At 48.3% G+C, this 20,913-nt stretch overlaps 1 protein-coding gene across 2 annotated transcripts in view; it reads right to left on the reverse strand.

Moving 5' to 3' along the window:
• The window catches only part of RRM2B (ribonucleotide reductase regulatory TP53 inducible subunit M2B), a 251,287-nt gene extending 231,239 nt beyond the window's left edge, over positions 1 to 20,048 (reverse strand). For both annotated transcript variants that reach the window (XM_069621451.1, XM_069621450.1), the window contains exon 1: positions 19,900 to 20,048. In XM_069621451.1, coding sequence (XP_069477552.1) covers positions 19,900 to 19,950 — 51 coding nt within the window. In that variant the 5' untranslated portion in view covers positions 19,951 to 20,048. The remainder of the gene's footprint in view (positions 1 to 19,899) is intronic.
• Positions 20,049 to 20,913: the final 865 nt, after the last annotated feature.

Raw genomic sequence — 20,913 nt, forward strand, 5'->3', positions numbered from 1 at the left:
GGGAGACATGGGTGGGGGCCTGGTGGAGGGTGCCCATGCACTGCTGGGGGGTGGGGGTGGTGGAATACATGGGTGGGGGCCTGCTGGCAGGTGCCCCACAGTGCTTGGGGGTGGGGGGGGTGGGAGACATGGGTGGGGGCCTGGTGGGGGGTGCCTCTGCACTGCTGGGGGGTGGGGGTGGTGGGAGACATGGATGGGGGCCTGCTGGCAGGTGCCCCACAGTGCTGGGGGGTGGGGGGTGGGAGACATGGGTGGGGGCCTGGTGGAGGGTGCCCCTGCACTGCTGGGGGGTGGGGTGGTGGGAGACATGGGTGGGGGCCTGCTGGCAGGTGCCCCACAGTGCTGGGGGGTGGGAGTGGTGGGAGACATGGGTGGGGGCCTGGTGGAGGGTGCCCCACAGTGCAGTGGGGTGGGGGTGGTGGGAGACATGAGTTGGACATGGGTGGGAGCCTGCTGGCAGGTGCCCCACAGTGCTGGGGGGTGGGGGGGTGGGAGACATGAGTTGGACATGGGTGGGGGCCTGCTGGCAGGTGCCCCACAGTGCTGGGGGGTGGGGGTGGGGGTGGTGGGAGACATGAGTTGCACATGGGTGGGGGCCTGCTGGGGGGTGGGGGTGGTGGGAGACATGGGTGGCGGCCTGGTGGAGGGTGCCCCACAGTGCTGGGGGGTGGGGGTGGTGGGAGCCTGGTGGAGGGTGCCCCACAGTGCTGGGGGTGGGGGTGGTGGGAGACATGAGTTGGACATGGGTGGGGGCCTGCTGGCAGGTGCCCCACAGTGCTGGGGGTGGGGGTGGTGGGAGACATGAGTTGGACATGGGTGGGGGCCTGCTGGCAGGTGCCCCACAGTGCTGGGGGGTGGGGGTGGTGGGAGACATGAATTGGACATGGGTGGGGGCCTGCTGGCAGGTGCCCCACAGTGCTGGGGGGTGGGGGGGTGGGAGACATGGGTGGGGGCCTGGTGGAGGGTGCCCCTGCACTGCTGGGGGGTGGGGGTGGTGGGAGACATGGGTGGGGGCCTGCTGGCAGGTGCCCCACAGTGCTGGGGGGTGGGAGTGGTGGGAGACATGGGTGGGGGCCTGGTGGAGGGTGCCCCACAGTGCTGGGGGTTGGGGGTGGTGGGAGACATGAGTTGGACATGGGTGGGGGCCTGCTGGCAGGTGCCCCACAGTGCTGGGGGGTGGGGGGGGTGGGAGACATGAGTTGCACATGGGTGGGGGCCTGCTGGCAGGTGCCCCACAGTGCTGGGGGGTTGGGGTGGTGGGAGACATGGGTGGGGGCCTGGTGGTGGATGCCCCACAGTGCTGGGGGGTGGGGGTGGTGGGAGACATGGGTGGGGGCCTGGTGGAGGGTGCCCCTGCACTGCTGGGGGGTGGGGGTAGTGGGAGACGTGGGTGGGGGCCTGGTTGAGGGGGCCCCTGGTGGCTGGGGGTGCTGGGGGAAATGCTTTGGTGGGCAGTAGTGCAAGTTGACATGTGGGTTGGCTGGGGATCATGGCCATGGTGGATGGTGTGCCTGCAGGACATGTGCAGGGTAGGCCCCTGTGGTGTGAGCCACCTGCAGGGGCCGTGGAGGGTGTAGTGGGAACACTTGGGAGGACCCACACGTGCAATTCACGTGTGGTGCTCCCCGCACACCCCTGTAATACACGTACCCTGATGGAATCGCGAGTGGAACTTCCCGCGCACCCCTGAAATGCGCGTACCCTGCTCGCACGGGCCCAATCGCGTGTGGAACTTCCCACGCACCCCTGAAATACACGTACTCTGATGGAATCGCGTGTGGAACTTCCCGCGCACCCCTGGAATACACGTACCCTGCTGATGTCGCGTGTGAAACTTCCCCCGCACCACGAAATACACGTACCCTGATGAAATCGCGTGTGGCACTTCCCGCGCACCCCTGAGATACGCGTACCGTGCTCGCACGGGCCCAATCGCGTGTGGAATTTCCCGCGCACCCCTGAAATACACGTACCCTGCTGAAATCGCGTGTGGCACTTCCCGCGCACCCCTGAGATACGCGTACCCTGCTCGCACGGGCCCAATCGCATGTGGAAATTCCCGCACACCCCTGAAATACACGTACCCTGCTGAAATCGCGTGTGAAACTTGCCCCGCACCCCGAAATACACGTACCCTGCTGAAATTGCGTGTGGCACTTCCCGCGCACCCCTGAGATACGCGTACCCTGCGGAAATCGCGTGTGGAACTTCCCGCGCACCCCTGAGATACGCGTACCCTGCGGAAATCGCGTGAGGTACTTCCCGCGCACCCCAGTGATACATGTAGCCCGCTTGCTGTGCTGGTACAGGGTTAGCGCAGCCCTTTGCGCTGGATTGGGTATATTGATGGCTTTTCCCTGCGCGAGAGGCGTTCTTGGGGGCGTAACTGGCGCTGCTGCAGGGTCGCTGCACCACGGCTAGTTTTGGTGGCTGGAATCCATGAATACGCTGTGCGCGGAAATGGATTTTAGCGCACGCGGCTGGCGCAGGGCTTCGCACGCGCACACTGTGCGCCAGCCGCGTGCGCCACTTGTGCACTGAATTCTATGAATTACCCCCTTAACCTTTTCATATCGACCAAACACAAAATAGGGGAGGTCTTGAGAAGGCATAGGTCATGTGTGATTGATGTTACTGATGCCAAGTACTTCCCTATTTTGAAAAAGGCCTCTTGATTGGAAAAGATGAGGGCTTGAGTACAACATGCGACAAGGGTTTCTGCAATATGTTATTTTTCCAAAACAACATAATTTATTTATATTTCTCACGCCTCAGCTCAGAAATTATTTTCAAATAGCTGAAGATTACCATGACTCTAACAATAATGAAACTTGATCATCAGGGGAGGCTGGTGAGTAAGGTTCCCAAATTCAAGATCATTAAACAGTCTGCCACCCTGAAATCCAGCATTTCCTGCAGTCGCGTTTCTTTTCAGCCTACCTGCACTAACAACTCAGGTAGGATATAAAGTAACAGTATTATGTCACGGATTAAGTCATACTAGCTTGCCCCACCTACCGACTAGTATCTTTTACAAGTAACAGGACTCATCGAGATGGATTGGACTGGCTAAATTTGGTGAAAATCTAAATTGGTGGTACTGTGAAGGCATTATATGAAGCATTATGAAGCAAGACCCAGACAACAGATTCAAGTTCAAAATGAAATATAGTGTATTAACTCAAATGTCAGGATGGTAGAAGGCCTAACTTGCCCTATGCTAAGGTGGGATTTCCCTACCTGAACGAAACTAAGGAAAGTCTGAATCAAAGCGTTCAACCGTAAAGTCTGTCTGTGTCCAAAACCTATCCTTGCCCTAACAACTAAAGCTAAACAATGTGTAGGGATGTCAATAATAAAAGAAATGGTGATTAACACAAAGTTTTGAGCTTCTTCCAGCTCTTAGCTTCCTTTTCAGCTTCCCTCCCCCAAGTTCAAGAAAGTGCCACAAAAGCCTTGAGATTACCTTGTTCAAGTTCAAACAGTTCCACAAATCCTTGAGGTTCCCTTCCCCAAATTCAAGGCAACACAGTTCAAAAGAAAAGGGGTCTTGAGGTTCCATCCTCAAGACAACATTTGAATTTCATCAAGTCTCAGGGTACCCTTCCTCAAGACTTCAATGTAGCTATTTGTACTTGTTTCAGTCTTTCAATGTTCAACACAACTCTAGGTCAGCTTGACCCTCATTTTGCATTGTATTAACTGTTCACTTATAGTGCTCCTTTTTGGTTCGCTTCACAGTGTCTTTGGCCGTCACAATTTAGGGATCCCTGGTCTAGGCACAGCTGTCAGACCACACGGTCCACCCATCACAGGTTGCGCAGCCAGGAACCCTAGACTCTTCAGCCCACACAGGTTCTTCTGTATTTACCCCGGTGTACAGTTTCACATTCACTTATCTTCTCCTTCTCGGCCTCCTAGTTTTATGTCCAGGTTCACACTCTCCTGGCTTCTCCTGGTTAGACTCTCGGCTTTGCCATCACGTGTCACAAATCGTATGCCAGTTTTTGGCCTTGCTGCACTGTATACATTCATAATGTTTATTTATTTATTTTATTTATGTATTTGTAATGCGCCTGCAAACCCGCAGGCATCAGGGCGCAGGCATAGACACACTTCAAACAGAACAATTAAAACGGGAAAGGTGGAGCTAGAGAATTTGTAATTTGACAAAAATGTCAGTTGAAAAGAAATACTTTTAGGATTTCAAATCTGAATCAAGCTTGAGAGCAAGCAGCAGGGTATTCCAGAGACTGGCTGCTTTACCGAGGCCCTTGGTACGTTTTATCGTGGGACCCAGTAACAACCCTAGGTTGGACGACAGAAGGGATCTGGTGGGTTGATATGGAGGAGCCAGTAATTTAAGATATTAGGGTATGCTGCCAAAAAGGCAGCGGTGAACCAGGTAGCCCACTTTGAAAGCAATCCGTTCCCTGATGGGCAACCAGTGCAATTCCCTTCTGTGATCTGAAATGTGTGATTTTCTGTGAGTGTTGGTCACGATTCGGGCCGCATCATTTTGGATCACCTGACATCTCTTAAAGTTGGAGGAGAAAGCGCCGATAAGTAGGGAGTTACAGTAGTCTAATCGGGTCAAGATAGGGGCTTGTGCAATTGTGGCGCAATTTCTCTTGAAAATGTAGGGGTGGATGTTGTTGAGGAGGTGTAGATAGTAGTTGCATGTGTGGTTCACATAGGTTGTGTGAGCCTCTGCATTAAGAGAGGCCTCCAGCTGAACCCCTAAGGTTTTTACTTTCTGTTGGGTTTTAATAACATTGGGCCTCATTACAGGTTCGGCGGTAGCCTTGCCGGTAAAACTGGCAGGCTGCCGCTGAACTTGCAAATTTTTCTACCGCCTGGGAATGGGCAATTATCGGGGTATTACAACCCGGCAGACCCTGTAATTGCCCATTCCTGGACACCAGAAAATATTCTTCCCCATTCCCATTTGAGCCCCACAGGGTTCAATGGGAATGGGGAGGCCGGATGCACCAGCACCATTCGTGAATGGTGCCGGTGCATCCAACATGGTCTGCTCGCAGGTGCCGGTCGGGCCACCAGGTCAGACCTGGTGGGCGAAAAGGCACCCGCGAGCAGAACTCTTAGTTTGCTGGTACAGTAACAACGGTACCGGCAAGCTTACCAGTACCGTTGTTACTGTATCAGCAAACTTGTAATGAGGCCCCTGGTGCCTCATTACGACTATGGCGTTAGCCGTGCTGGTAAAACTGACACAGCTGCTGCCGGAGTCGTGCAATTACCGGCACCCGACAATGGACAATTACCGGGGCATTCCAGCCCCAGCGGACCCGGTAATTGCCCATTGCTGGGTGCCGGTAATCATTACTCCCCATTCCCATTTGAACCCCATAGGGCTCAATGGGAATGGGGAGGACGGTAGCACCGGCACCGTTAATAACGGTGCAGGTGCTACCCTGTAGGTCTGCTCGCGGGTGTTGGTTCGCCCGCCAGGTCAGACTTAGCAGGCTGAAAGGCACCCGCAAGCAGAACTCTTAGTTTGCTGGTCCGGAAACAACAGTACTGGCAAGCTTACCAGTACCGTTGTTTCCGGACCGGCAAACTTATAATGAGGCCCATTGTCTTTTAGAGACAAGCTACTGTAGTCTGCGCTCAATTTGTCCCGGGCCTGTTTGGATCTGAAGACCATTAGCTTCGTCTTACTGCTGTTTAGGCACAACCAGTTCTCTGACATCCAACTATCGATATGATCATAGATGTTAGACAAGGTTCTGGGGTCTGTGGCATAACCCCCTGTGAGTTCCAGGATGATTTGGGTGTTGTCAGCCTAGTTTGTAAAGATGACTCCCAGAGGGATTTGATGTATAAATTGAAAAGCACCAGTGAGATAGATGCACCTTGTGGCACTCCACAGCGGATAGGCGCAGAGGAGGAGGAGGTAGATCCCCACAGTATTCTAGACTCACAATTTGTGAGAAAAGCGTGGATCCAGCTCGCAGACTCCTTAGAACAAAGGCTTGGTCCTTCAGGCAGCTAAGAAGATGTTTGTGATCAATGAGATAGAAAGCTGTTGAGAGATCTAATAAGATCAATATCCCGGTCTTTCCTCTGTCCATGATTTCCATTATTTGAGTCTGTAGGTCGACGAGACTGGTCTCAGTACTCAAGGTAGGTCGAAAATCCGATTGTCGATTATGTAGAATGCAATTAGACTCAACAAAAGATTGTAACTGGGTGGTGGCAAATTTGTCTAGTATTTTTAAGAGAAATCGGCAGTTTGTGATGGGTCTCAGATTGCTGGCTTCTCTAGGGTCGATGTTAGGTTTCTTTGGGATGGGGGAGATTGTGACTTTTTTTATGTCTAGGTACATAATTTTCCCTACAGGAAGCATTGACTGGATAAGTCAGGAAGGGGGCAAACAGGTCCTTATGTTCCAAGATACGTTTTGGTGGTAGCAAGTTGTAAAGACAAGAGGTGGGCGCATGGAGGACAGCATGCTAGACATATCTTGGATGGAGATTCGAGAGACAGAAAATTCTTGGGAAAGTTCACTCTGTGGTGGTCTTATTGATGCCCCACCTTTCTGTCATGCTCTTGCATATATCCGTTCTTATATCGTAGCTTGATTTCAAATGGGCATTCTCCCTTAAAACTTTCATCAACTAATAGCTTTGCCCACCAAGTTTTCATTCAGTTCGGTATTCAATATGCGTGATTTAACTTTTCTTCAAGTTTTCATTCATTTCAGCATTTAATGTGCATGATTTAACTTTGCTTCAAGTTTTCATTCAGTTTGGTATGCAATTTGATTCATTCAGCACTTTGTTACTTATGCGTAGCCCCTAGGAGCACCCCGGCCTCGAGTGTTATTTCCCTGCACTCAACGGTCTTTGGCATGCCTCTCCGGCGGCTCGCCGGCTTCCATTCTGCTTTGCCGGCTGGAAGCTGGTCACTGCGAGGCCCGCTCAGACCTGGGTGCTTTCCTCCACACGCCGGTAAGCTCTGCTTATCTGCCACAGATGCAGACGGCAGCCTCTTCTTCTTTCTTCCTTGTCTGCAGCTCCAGCTGCTCTTTCTCTCGACCACAGAGGCTCCCAGAGCTGTGGCAGTCGAACGGCCCAACTCGCCCTGGGCTCCACAGGTCTTCTGGGACATCTGCCAGCATCCTGGCTTCCTCTCCGGACCCACCACAGCTGGCTCCTCACCAGAAGGGTCCCCTGCTGGTCTCTCCCACACAGGCCTCCCTGTTTCTCCCCATGTTGCTCCTTTGGTCTCCTCTTATACACCTGTAACCACGTCACAGGTTGCAGGTGTGAGCTCCCAATTGGACTTGCCTGGCTATAGTTAGTGGGACATGCTTGCCCTTCATAGTACTCTGCAGGCATCTTCCTCTTCTCAGTACTAGAGTGGTGAAATTAATTTCTAGTGTTCATTAATCTCAGTCGGCTCTTCCTCGTCGCAGTAGTGTTATAGGGAAATTGTAGGAAGTTGAGCGGAGATGTTTGACAATAGCCCATAAAGGCTGGTGGAGGTTTAGGTTGGTCATCAAAAGGGAAAGGGGGATACCATGGCTCGCCTGTGGGTGCCCCACTCCTAATCCCCAAGGACCCTCTGCCCACGTGATCCCCCCTCGCTTCTCCACACCCAGGGTCAGGATCCAAAAGCGATGGCCTTTGCCTGGCCACCAGAAAAGAGGATCCAGGGGGAGTAGGAATGAGGGTACCCTCAGGTTTCTCACAGTACCCAATAGTAACAGTGTGGGTTTGCTTAACAGCACTGGTGTCAATATTAGTCATTTTAGTGGTAAATAATTTAGCAACCCCAGAAGGATAAATAAAAGTTGGCCCCTGTGCTTTAAGTGGGTTGGTAAATTGAAGGGGGTGGGGGACTCTCATTAAGGGGCGTGGCCCAGGTGTGACTGCTTAGGCCACACACCCCCAACAAGAGCCTCCAACAATAGCCCCCTCCCCAGCCCTTCCATTCAAGGGGCGATGGTTAAAGAAATGCCTGTGGGGGTCTTTGACCCTCACAGGCAACCCTTTAAACGCACAACTTCCTGAATGCAATTGGCTGCCTGCTGCGTGAGGTCTCTTTATTCTGGCTGGTTAGCCGAAGCGCTGCTCGGTTACACGGCTGACTTCTGGTGTCAGCATATCGGATTAGAAAAAAGAAAAATCGACGTCTTTTCTTTTTCTAATCCGAAATGCTGACAGCTACAGGCAGCCGTGTAACTGTGCAGCACTCAGCTAAACGGCTGCCTGGGAGGTCGGCGTGGCTGGGGCTAGTCGGTGTGAGCCCTAGCAGGGGCCCGCTCAGGGGTGTCAATCTCAGAGACTGCCGTGACATGGCTCGGGATAGCCCCGGCCCACTTAAAGCCATGGTTGGCCATGAAGAAACATAAACAAGTTGCCAGTAGTGTAAATAAAAATATCAGCAAAAACACCTAATTTACCATGCATACATACACAGCGTTGCCTAAAAGTTAGCAGGCTATCTGCCCTGCAAGTGTACGAGTTGTGCATGACTCATAACCTATCTGTTTACAATGAGGACTGTTGGAGGGGGCCACAGAAACGAAGCGCCACAGGTGCTTTAGTTATGTTGCTTATCAGGCCTTGTGCTTTTTTTGGTTGATGACACAGCTCTTGGCTTGCTGGGGAAGGGAGGAGAGCAGGTAATGCTGTAGTGGTGACGCATTCAATGAAGAAGCAGTACTTGTCAAACAAAGGCAAGAGGGAGGAGCCATGCAGGGAGTGCAAAGGATGAGAGTGGTGAGCACAAAAACAGCAAGGAGGGTCTCTTCTGTCCCACTTCATACAGGGCCGCAGAGTGTGTATCTTAAAAATAAAGTACATGCAAACGATGACTGTGTGAGAAACTGTCTTTAATCTGCACCTATTTCATACATGCTAACATTTGGAATCACCTGGGTGGTAGATTTCGTTACAGAAAGCGGGGGAAATTAATTCTCCCATAGGGTTGCAATGGGGTTAGAATTGTTTTAGGTGGGAGAAAGTGAAAGATTGTAATATTTGTAATTGTAAAAGCACGAGTCTCCCGTTTAAATAGGGAGGGTTGGCATGTGTGCTATTTATTGCAAGGCCAATACCACGAATGTCATCAGGATTAAGGCCCAACAGTCGCAGATAATTGGCAAAATGGCATTCTTTCCTACATTATGCTACTAGCTCTAGGTGTGGTAGTCTAGAATGTATTATATCCTATGAACCAAGTCACGATGCACTTCATTTTCCTAAACACCGGAGTTGTTTCAATAGACATGGCAATACATTTTTCCAGGGCATAAATTAGGTTTCTATTATATTTCAAGGAAATAATTGCATGTCAACTAATCTCCCCAACTCAATCCATCACAGACCTTCACACAGATACCTGCAATCGTTTACTTTAGTATCCGTGTAACTGTGATGACCCACCCCCAACCATTCCTTATTATATAGAACTTAAAACCATCGGGCTCATTTTCAAGTATCCTGGAGCATAAATAAAGGAGTTAAAACCCGGCATATGGCAGCTTGAAAGCTTTTTTTACGCTGAGGGGATTTTCAAAATGTATTGCAAGCAGAGTGGTACTGAATAAGGCATTACCAGTCCGCTTTGAAAAACCGAATGCATTTACACCAGCATGTAATTTTCATGCTGTTGTAAATGCATTGAATTCCAATGGAACCCTGTTAGTTTATGTCAAAAGCAGGAAGAATTCATGAGAATCTATTGTAAATGCTGGCTGCCATGCGTAAATTGGGTGTATGTACACTTTTTGCATTAGGAAGTGTAAAAGAAAGGTGCCCAGGTGAGTGTGCATGTTATAACAATTTTATTTTACACCCCGTAATACAAATGATGAAAATTGCATGGAGCGAACCTAATTAGACAGAAGTGCAAAAGCCTACATGGAATTTACTTTTTTTAATGAGCCCCTCTATCATTTCCAACTTATTTTACATTTTTTTTTATTGTGTTACAGTTCATAGAACTTTTCACAAATTTTATATACAGAAGAGACATCATACAAAATTATATAACCGCATTATTATTATTTTTATTATTATTATTTACAATATAATGTACAGTGGGAGTGGAAGCGGTGGAAGCGTTCTTTGGAGAGAAGCTTCTTGCAGTATTTTTTCTCTGTGGCTACATTGAGAGGAGGTGGGGCCATTGGGACTGCCGGCTCGACCGTATTCAAAAGCCTGTAGACAGCGCAGAGCATCACGCGCAGTGGAAGCGGTGGAAACAATCTTTGGGGAGAAGCTTCTTGCAGTATTTTCTCTGTGGCTACATTGAGAGGAGGTGGGGCCATTGCGACTGTCAGGTTGACCACATTCAAAAGCCTGCAGACAGCTCTGAGCGTCGCGCGGCGTGTACACGGTGTAAGCAGTCTTTGGGTCTTCTGGCTCGTTGGGCCGCCAGGGGAGATTGCTGTCCCCAGAGCGGAGGCATTAATGATGAGTGAAGTTGGAGCAGTCTGTGGTGGGACCTGGATTAACAAGGGATGAGGAGTCTGTCGCAAATTGGATTTAAGAGACCTGTACCTTTCACATAAGACTCCTAACGTTTATTGCCTATCTACCGGCTTGCATCACATTGTGCTGGTGTGGTGGGTACCATTCGGACCACGTGAACAGTATCAATTGTGCCTAATTGCATCCCGCTTATAGCGGAAGTATGAAACGTATTACAAACCGCAACTACGGCCTGCGCAGTACATCAGTGTGGGCCGTAAAAAGGCAGAGAAATCCAGAATTAACTTCTAATCTATGCCAAAAAAGATCTTGCCTCAAAACGGAAACCGCCATTCAGACTGTCATTACCGCTTTCCTTAACACTCCCCCCTTGAACTCAGGCACACTCAATTGGGCCCAAACCTCCTCTCCACAGAGACACTCAAGCAGGGTCACCTGCCCAATGATTGATAATAATCATTCCTTGCTCAACATGTGTACTGGGCTTCAGAGGACGGCTGTTGGGCACATGGTAAATGCAACTTCAACATGAGGTGCCGCTGACAACCTCCCTAGCACAAACTTATCTGCCTCTCCTGATCTGACGAGATTGCAGGCTTCACCGGATATGGCAACTTTAACACCTTCGTCAGATTCTTCAGCTCTGGACGATAGCGACTCAGACGGTGACAGTGAGTCTGATTTCTCGAGAGTACCAACAGAGCAGACTGTACCCAGAGACTCACTCATTATTGGAACTTTAAGTGCAACCTCAGGAAGTGTGGAGGCGCTTATGGCCTTATGTGCAACGGTTGCAAAAGAACAGCAGGAGGTTAAGCATGCCCTCTCCATGATCGCTGATGTAATATTAGAAAATGCATCGCTGTCTTCTGAACGGGCAGCCACGAAAACCGCAAAGAGGACCGTCACAGTGCTTCAGACTGTGAAAGGAAATGGGATGCTCCCAGCCCTCATTGTTGATGAAGCTACTACTAGCAGAAAGGTAGGCCAGCTGACTACATTCGAAGACATTCTTGATAACATAGAGGAGAGTGATTGGGACTTTGAAGAAGTATCAATTTCAGCATCTTCCAAAGAGCAACGAGCAGAGCCAGTTCAGACTCTACCGCCTCCACCTTCTGTGGCCAGAAAATTTCAGACGATCCAGGCCAAAAATAAGAAGGCACCAAAATCCAAACCACCTGGTCGTGCTGGCCCCCTGCCTAATTCCGGCCTGTGCCTGGAAATACTTCCTATAATAAGCTTTAAATCAGGAATTGGATTCTCATCCGATGGCGAGGTTAGGCAAGTATCTTCATGTGGCCCCATGAATAATTGGTTGCTGGCACCTCCGGCACCCTCAGCGGCCAATATCCGACTTGCTACATCTAACACTGAAGTGCCTTTCTCATCGCTCCCGATCTCTACCAATGGCACACGCATAATGACTGCAAGGACGCAATGTCCTGGCAAGGAACCTATAGTGTGTGAAAACAAGGGATGTTTTGGCAAATGGGCCACATTAGAAGAACTGTAGCCCGTTCCTAAACTGAAGAATAGTGCTGGAAATCTTCTCTCAAAATCTCAATCTCAAAGAACTATGTTCATCAGATAGAGCTGGCAAATTACAATAGCTCCTCAAATGGGACAATATTCGAATTTACAACGCCCCCGCCGATAGACAGCCTTATTGAAATCTTGTGATGAGGAATTGGGGACCTTGGGATTCAGACTATCTGTAGGCTGCAACCTATAGGCGAACAAGGAGAGCTACACAAAGCATCACTTTGTCCGGTCTTGCAGAGGAATTCTGCAAGTACCTCAGCATCGACGGTTTGCTCTGAACGTTCTCTATTACTAGCTTCTTGCTTACATGATGTGTCTCATTTAATTCCCAAGAAACATGCAGTACAATGGTGCTGTGAAAGTGGCACGTGTAGCACCTTTTTGACAGCAGGTCTCTTCATCTACTCTTTTTTGGTTAACATGAATACTCAAGGCCACAGTACCTTTAGCAAACAGTCGTTGGGTCTAGCCAGAATTACTGCATTCGATGTTTCTCTTTTACAGGAAATTTGGCTCACCACAAATCTTTGAATAGACTGCTATACCATCTATTGTAATCCTGCCAGAGCTCCCTCAAGAGGTCACCCTGGTGGGGGCCTGGCCATAGGGGTCCGATCGATACTTAAATGGTCTCCGTTCTGTGTAAACATCTCCCTCCCTCAAGTACTCTCAGTGGCTTTACTTATTCCTGCAACCAAGAAGTGGATGCTGATCATTAATGTCCACAACCAACCGGATGGCAGGTCGACACAAAAAATCCAATGCTCGATATCAAAAATCTCTTTGACATGGCATAGTTGCCACCCTGACAGTAAGGTAGTGATGGCTGGGGACCTTAACGCGCATGATTTGCACCACATCACATGCAATGACACGAAAGGGAACACCTGTGAAACATCCCCTCAGTGGCAATGTGTGGCTGGTCGTCCTTTGTGCAAAACCATGATCTAATTTACTTAGTGAGTGCTAATCCTGAATCACTAGCCTTGACCTACACATGGACTAATGGCAAATCTAAATGTTTTATTGATTACGTGATTGTGAATGCTAACATGATTAGGCAATGTTCTCAGCTTTCAATCAAGCATTACACTGCGAGTGACCACCCTGCCCTTTCGTGGTCTCTTAGTTTGGACAGCCCTGCTGTGACTTCATTGGGTGCCTCAGTAGTGAGAGGTAATACGGCTGAGAACCACATTACAAGGTCAGAGGGAATGACAGATAAGTTTAATGATATTATCCTAACCAACCGGGATGACATAGAGTTTTGGCTTGCGCTTAATTCCTGGGATATTGACTCACTGATAACTAATCTAGCTTGCATGATAACTACCCAGAGCAACTGCCCATTTTGGAAAAAGAAGGGAGTCGAACTTGAATAACTTTGACCCCTTAATTCATCAAACTAAATTACTGTACCGTAAGGCCAGGGCACAAGTGAGAAGACAAGTGTTTCTCCGTCTGAATGAGAAACAGTCTATCTTAGTGTTACGCTCACCTGGCATCCACGGGGACGCCACTCAGCCCTGGTTGGATGATATGCACCTCGAACCCTTTCCCCGATCCCTGGGTAGTGCCTCTGATGGAAATACAGGAAAGCTGGATTTAAGCCTTAACTGTCTCTGGTGGGTTGTCTTCCCACCTCCCTTGGATTCAAAACCTTCCCTTAGCCCTCTCCTCACCCTAATTCCTTAGAAGGAGTGCTCTCCATCCTGCTCTTCATGGCAGGGGTGCATAGTCTTGTGTTGGCGTGAGCGACCAAGTTGCTTCACTGGTGCAAGCCCTTTTGAGTGTCTTTAAGGTAGGTCTTGCTGCTTTACAGTCTATGTTTTCTATTCTGTTCTTTCCTTCCTTCCTCTTATTGTTATTAATGTCTTATTTCCTCTCTTTAGGTATGCAAAGAGATTCTGGTTTTTTTTCGTGCGGGTTGTAGCTGCGCATGAGCCGGTACATGAAGGTGCGTTGTGCGCGATGCTATCCGGTAATTAATGCGCGATGCGCAGTGCTGTTTTTCCTTGTATATGCTAACCTGTGTCTTTCCCCTTCCTTCGTAGGCCACGGTGCTCTTCGCCGGTTGCAGTGATGTTCCGGTATGATGCTGAACAAGAGGCTCTGATCCGGTAAGAATCTTGTGATTTTCGTTGTTCTAGTGGAACCGTGAGTATGCGCTCACTAATGCTGTCCTTCTCTCTCCCCTTTTCAGGTTGCTGCGTTCCAGGAAGCATGCAGTGACCAGATAATGGAGTTTGCTGGATCAAATGTCTCCAGGTAAGCAGAATCAGGAGCTGATGATGGGCTGAAGACAGGATTCTACTCACAGGTAGGATTCCAATAACAATGTTCTTTTTCTCTTTGCAGGCACGCGGTTCCAGGAATAGCTGCCATCAAAGAATACTGGGGATCCAACTGGACATGGTGAGCGTTACGCTGCAAACAGCAGAATAACGCAAAGCGTGTTCTGCTGTTTGGGTGTGGTTTAAATTGTCTTCCGGTAAAGTAGTCCAAGTAAAGTAGTCCCAGCCCAGCCACACCCTAAACACTATACTGCATAGCTCAGTTCTTCGGAACTGAGCTATGTGAGTGCCTCCATGTTGACTGAAGCCCCCAAGAAAGTAGTTCCAAGTAGAATAGTCCCAACCTAAAGGTGTTCTCCATAATGATTATGAGCCTGGTGCCAAAGGTGCCAGGACTGACTCCAAGAGAGTCTCGGGTGAGATTTTAAGGCCTTTAAAGCCATAATGGAACCGCGAAACCTGGCCCTACCTGGCAGGCTGACTTGCCAGTGGGGGTCAGGGGTAGGGATCTTGACACTTAGCCTCCCTAGCAATACAAAACAATAATTGGCTTAGGCAGCGTAGATTCTCACTATGTCAAGTATACTCAAAACTAATGATGGCCGTAGATTTTGGATGCACTTCAGAGAACACATAGCCTCAGATATGCCTATTGAATTGAATCCTATACCTGAAGTCCAATGGACGGAACATATCTCACAATTATACTACTCTGCTACAGAGGACTCTCCCCCTATTGCTTATTATGCTTCCTCTAATTGCTTCTTTGATAAAAAACTATGATGCAGATAATATAATCGACATCATAAATAAACTAAAACCATTGCGTGCACCTGGGTTTGATGGTATGGCAAATGTTACCTTAAAGGCAAACTCAATGTTTTGGGCGAAGGTATTGCTAAATGTGTTCCTCGGATAGAATATACAGGACAGAGCCCTGAAAGCTGGCTCAAATCCATTTTGATACCGGTTTATAAAAAAGGGGGCACGGAAGGCCCTTTGAATTATAGACTCTTAGAAATGCTAGACTTTAAACATGAAGATAGTTTATTCGATTCTTCTTGCAAAATTAAATCAGTGGCCCGTTGAAAGTGAACTACTTAAACCCTTTCAAACAGGATTTAGAAAGGGGCACAGAACCCTGGAAAATATATGTACAATACGGTTTCTTAGGACAGATTCCACCCAGTGCTCGATTCCTAATATCTATTGCTGCCTGATAGATTTCAGTAAAGCCTTTGACCTAGTCTCGCATCCACTTCTTTGGTCGAAGCTCACCTCCTGGGGTATCGATCCTCATCACTTCCACTTCATAAAATCATTATATACTAACACAAAGGTCACAGTGCGTCTCAGCCTAGATGGTACAACAACTGGGCTGGTGGAAACTACTATGGACTTGAAGCAGGGATGCGTATTTGCACCCCTGCTATACAATCTTTATACAGCCAATATGACCAGATACTTAGGAATAGTTAGACATTATCCCCCTAAGATAAATGGTGTCCCAATCTCATGGCTTGGCTATGCTGATGGCATTATCCTTTTTGACCAAACACCTATTGGTCTGCAGCGATCTATTGATGCAGTAATCCTCTTTGCACAAGACTATCATATGGTGATTAACACTAACAAAACAAAAGTTATGTGCTTAGGGGGATCCCTGTCGAAAAAAACAAGATTCACTTGGAAGTTGGGACTGGAGCCTTTGGAAATAGTAGACAGTTGTATCTACCTGGGATGCCTGTTGAAGTAAAAAATCACATCATTTTATAAGGAACTGGAAGAAATGGCTGTCTATTAAGCCAATGTTAGCTGCAGAGTAGAATATAATTTACAGGGCCTTTTAATTCTATATTGCACAAGCCTTATTCCATCAATACTCTACGGCTTGCAAGCCTTTTCTGGGGATCTGATGAAATGGCTTGATGGGTTTGAGGTGAAGATGTCGCGTTCTACCATGAATCTTCCATGCTCGGTGCCCGAAGAGGCATTACGAATGGAATTTGGCGTCTCCTTCATCTTTTCCATTTGGCTCGCCCAGCGTGCCATCTTATACCTTAATATAATTGCCCCCAAAAGGGGATGCGAACAAACTTCATAACATCTTGGGTACTAATACCGCGGACCATAAGGGCACGCTATTCCTTCGTGAATTGGCACATTCCGCACATTTTCTTCTTACTCTGCTGAATATTGCTATCATTGAGCAAGTTTTAAAATCTAAGGTTAAAAGATTGAGATAGAATCCATAGTCGTGTCGAGCTCGCAAAGAAGAAACGCTATCGCCTCTACTCCACACAGGGCTTCAAGCCTAACGAGATGCTTGACTATCCATAGCTCTCAACCTTTGAATGGCCTTGGCGGGTGAAAACTCCTGATTTAGTATTTGACAGGTGAAAGCCCATTGTTTCCTATGAGCATGTAGGGAGCTTGGCAGGTGAGAGAGCTGCTTAAGTGGCGGGTGACACCCACCAAAAGTGTGTGAGTTGAGAGGTATGCTATCTCACAAGGCCCTGTGATCCGGAGTTAAGGAGATTCATGATATACCTATGCCTCAACCTATTGCCTACCAGAGAATATCAGGGGGCTTGGCACAACATTGCAGCCACCCAAAGACTTTGTTGTCTATGTGGCGAGGATATTGAAACTGATCAGCATTTATTGATAATGGGCCCAGCCCTCATTAACCCATAAAGAGTTATAGGAAATTTGTGAAGCAAATTGATTGTATTAGAACCAACCAATTCTGGAGCACCTTATATGGAGCTACCTCGCTGGTGATTACAGCTGCAGACTTCCTAGGGTGGCCAACTGTCCCATATTTTGCGGGCTCATCACGTATATTTGGGGACTCTGTCCCACAGTATGCAGAGTGGCTGTGCGGGACACAGGTTGTCCCGACTTGCTTTGTTCCCTGGAGTGTGACTCTCAGGAGACAGCAATTCGGGACAACCTGCATCCAGCACAGCCACTCTGCAAACTGAAGTGGTCGTCTACACACCACAGTGCTGCTGCCTGCTGCTGCCTGCAGTTTTCTTTCTCTGGGCAGCTCCGCGGCCGCGGCTCCTTTTGTCTTGCTGCTAACGCTCTGACACCTGTCTTCATTCTAATGCTAAAGCTTTGTTCCTGGGGCCGTGATGGTCATGTTTCCAGTTAAAATACGTGACCATCACCTCCCAAGGACAAACCATTTGCATTGCAATAAAGCCAGGTGTTAAGAGCCATTAATAAATTGTTTAAATTACAAATGGGGCAGGCCAAACGTGAATGACGCTGTGACATCATCACCACCTTGTGGGCAAGTGAATCGCAAAAGGATCTCAAAAAGTTGGCCACCCTAAGCCTTCCATGTATTGAAGTTGGTGCTGACATCAAAGTTGTGAGTGAATTGATGACGATTGTTGGGGGCCTTCCCTGTACCACCGGGCAGGCCCCTTACTCATGTCGGGAGCACCCCGACACAGTCATTCTGGGCGGCGATCACGCCACGGACACTAGAGTGGTGTGGTCACCCCACTCGCTCCTTACCACTGGAGATATCCCCGTGGCTGGGGGCACCCAGCACACGACGGTGCCGGCTCTGGGTGCACCCAGGCCGGGGTCACCCCGACAGCCATGGTCACATGGCTTCCATACCCCAAGGGACGGCGTTGCCCAGCAGGGGCACCGTCCTTGTGCTGGGCCACGTCCTCGGGCCTACAGCACGCGGTGTGTCACCGGTATGTCGCATGACATGAACGATACCGGAGCCTTTGTTGGTTCGACTGACGAGCCGGAAACGGCTCGTACCTTTTATTAAGTTAATCACGTGGCTACTGCCACGTGACCCATTACAACATACTGGGAGCTACCATGCTCCCAGGAGGGGTGTCATGCAACAACGATGATAGGCTTTGATCAGTTTTTATGTCTATTTTATTAAGTATACTATAAATTTTAACTGTTTACTTATCTATATATTTAGAACGTTTTGAAGTGTTTAATCTGTGTATGCACATCATTATCCTATTGTATGTAAATGTGCTTACGATTTTATTTAACCAAATGAACAATAAAGTAATTTAAAAAATGAAATAATGAAATGTCAACATTTTTTTCAAAATCTATCTTTGCGACAAAATATGGCAAACGTATTCAGTCATATTAGAAGATCATACCTCTCAACTCACACGCTTTTGGCAGGTGTCACCCGCCTTGTAAACAGCTGACTCACCCGCCAAGCCTCCTGCAAGCCCATTCGTTTCAATGGGCCTCTCACCCGCCAAAAATTAAATCGGGTGTTTTCACCCGCCTTTGCGACCCAAATGGTTGAGAGCTATGGAAGACTGCTGTTAAAAGGCGGCTGTTTGATACAAAATATGTCACTCGCTACCACCTGCCAAAAAACGCCATTGTCATACTTGCCAACCCTACAGATTTAGGCAGCAAGCTACTGCTTTTGAAGCAGTCCTACCGCCTACAGATTTCAGTGACAGATCCTACTGCTTTTTACAGTGGCGAGTAATTTATCTGATTCTAAGGCAGACTGCTTAAGACCAGCCGAGAACAAAGCATGCAACGCATTAATTAGTCTGTCTGTACAGTGGGATAGTAATTGATTACTTTGATTGGGCGCAGACCAATTACTGACCTTTCAGGTACATAACTCTCTCCTGTCATAGATCCTAACCTTTTTTGTCACCAAGGCGGGTGAAAACTCCTGATTTTCTTTTTGGCGGGTGAGGGGCCCATAGAAGTGAATGGGCGTATGAGGGACTTGGCGGGTGATTTGTCTGCTTTCAAGGCGGGTGACACCCGCCAAAAGCGGGTGAGTTGAGAGCTATGCTCCTGTACTCCTGCCAATACAACCTTTAGGTGAACCAGCAGTGAAAGCAAGTGGCAGAGTGTAACACCATCACACAGCATCTGCCGACAATTTGGTGCTAGCATAGCTCTCAACTCACACGCTTTTGGCGGGTGTCACCCGCCTTGTAAAGGGCTGACTCACCCCCCAATCCTCCTGCACGCCCATTCATCCCAATGGGCGTCTCACCCGCCAAAAACAAAATCGGGTGATTTCACCCGCCCTTGCAACACAAATGGTTGAGAGCTATGTGCTAGCATTCAGAATTATACATTTTTAACATTTCAACATCTTTCCGTGTTGTGCTGTTTTTATGTTTTGTATTTTCCTGTGATGTCATTGTAATGGGAATTATAATTTTTCAAACTTGAAAAATCCTACATCTTTTTGGTCACAGAATGTTGGCAAGTATTAGTAGGCAACGAGCTCATAAAACTTGCGGCGCTGAAAATTGTTACGGTTTATCGATATCACATGATCCCATCACGTCGTTCGGTCTACACTGCGCAACAAGCTCTTCCGGGTCACGTCGGTGATTCCCCTACAGCAATCGGGGTCAAAGACATTCTTCCTGCACTGTTGCTTTGTTTAATTCTCGGATCGCTGTACTAGCTGCTGAGTATTATTCTCAGCCATCGAGTTTCAAATTGTCAGAAAGAAATTAAATCTATTAGGATATATTTCAGATATAAGTGTCCCACCCGCAGGCGCAATGTTACCTTTCAAAAGAAACGAAGCTGCATTTACCTCGCTTCTCTGTGGCTCCGTTTCTTGCTGAATAAATCCCGAATCGCCCATTCTAGAATCAAGACTGATGCCAGTGACAAGCTGCCCGTAACTGAGGTGATGCGGCGGCAGCTCTTGATTAAAGGAGCTGAGAGAGATTCAGGGTTGAGGGTAGGGGAGGAGGGATAGGAGGAGCCCAGAGAGGCAGTTATTTAACAACATTACATGGGGCGACAAAAAGGAGACGGTAAAGTCGTAGTCCATGTGGCTTAATATTGCAACTTTGTATTGGTCACATGTGACCATCTTCTATCTTTTACCATTCTTGGTTTATTATTTCTGTCATGTTTACAGTCCGTTCATTGCAAGTATTTATAATGTAAAAAAATACAGACTTGTATATTGATTTATTTTCAGTGTTTTCTTTAAAGCCATGCAACATTTTCTAGAGAAATACATGTTTCTTTACGCCTAGTCCTTCTCTTCCTGGTCCCATTTCATTACATTATGAAGGAGTCTGCCTTCACCGCAGTCTCCTCACGCTCCCCCCCCTTCCCCTATGTATAAATGGAGCGCCCTACCTTCACTACTCCTGTCCATACCCAAGGAGCACAGGCGGATGGTCCCAAAGAGGGAGACGTGGGACGTCTGGACTGGGGCGAGGAAGAGAAGGACTAGTTGTAATGAAGATCACGGTAATTAATTCCTACATTACTTCCATGTCCCTCTCTTCCTTGTCCAATCCATTACATCATAAAGTATCCACAAGCCACGACCGCACACCCCAAATAACGCCAATGGACACTGACTGATCCTGCAAAACTCAGTGACCTTTATTTACACCCATATCTAAAGTAACTCAGGAGAACTGCCTGTACAACAGTTGAGGCAAACCCCTGGTCCGCATACCCCGGAATAGACTGCCTATAATGGTGAGCAAAGGCATTGGAGGAAGCCCATGTAGCAGCCCTGCATATATCCACCAACGAAGCTCCTTTGGCCTCTGCCTAGGAAGCGGCCATGCCCCTTGTATAG

This window comes from Ambystoma mexicanum, chromosome 5q, assembly GCF_040938575.1.
Source record: "Ambystoma mexicanum isolate Mex_15411 chromosome 5q, UKY_AmexF1_1, whole genome shotgun sequence".
In the NCBI taxonomy this organism is placed as follows: Eukaryota; Metazoa; Chordata; class Amphibia; order Caudata; family Ambystomatidae; genus Ambystoma; species Ambystoma mexicanum.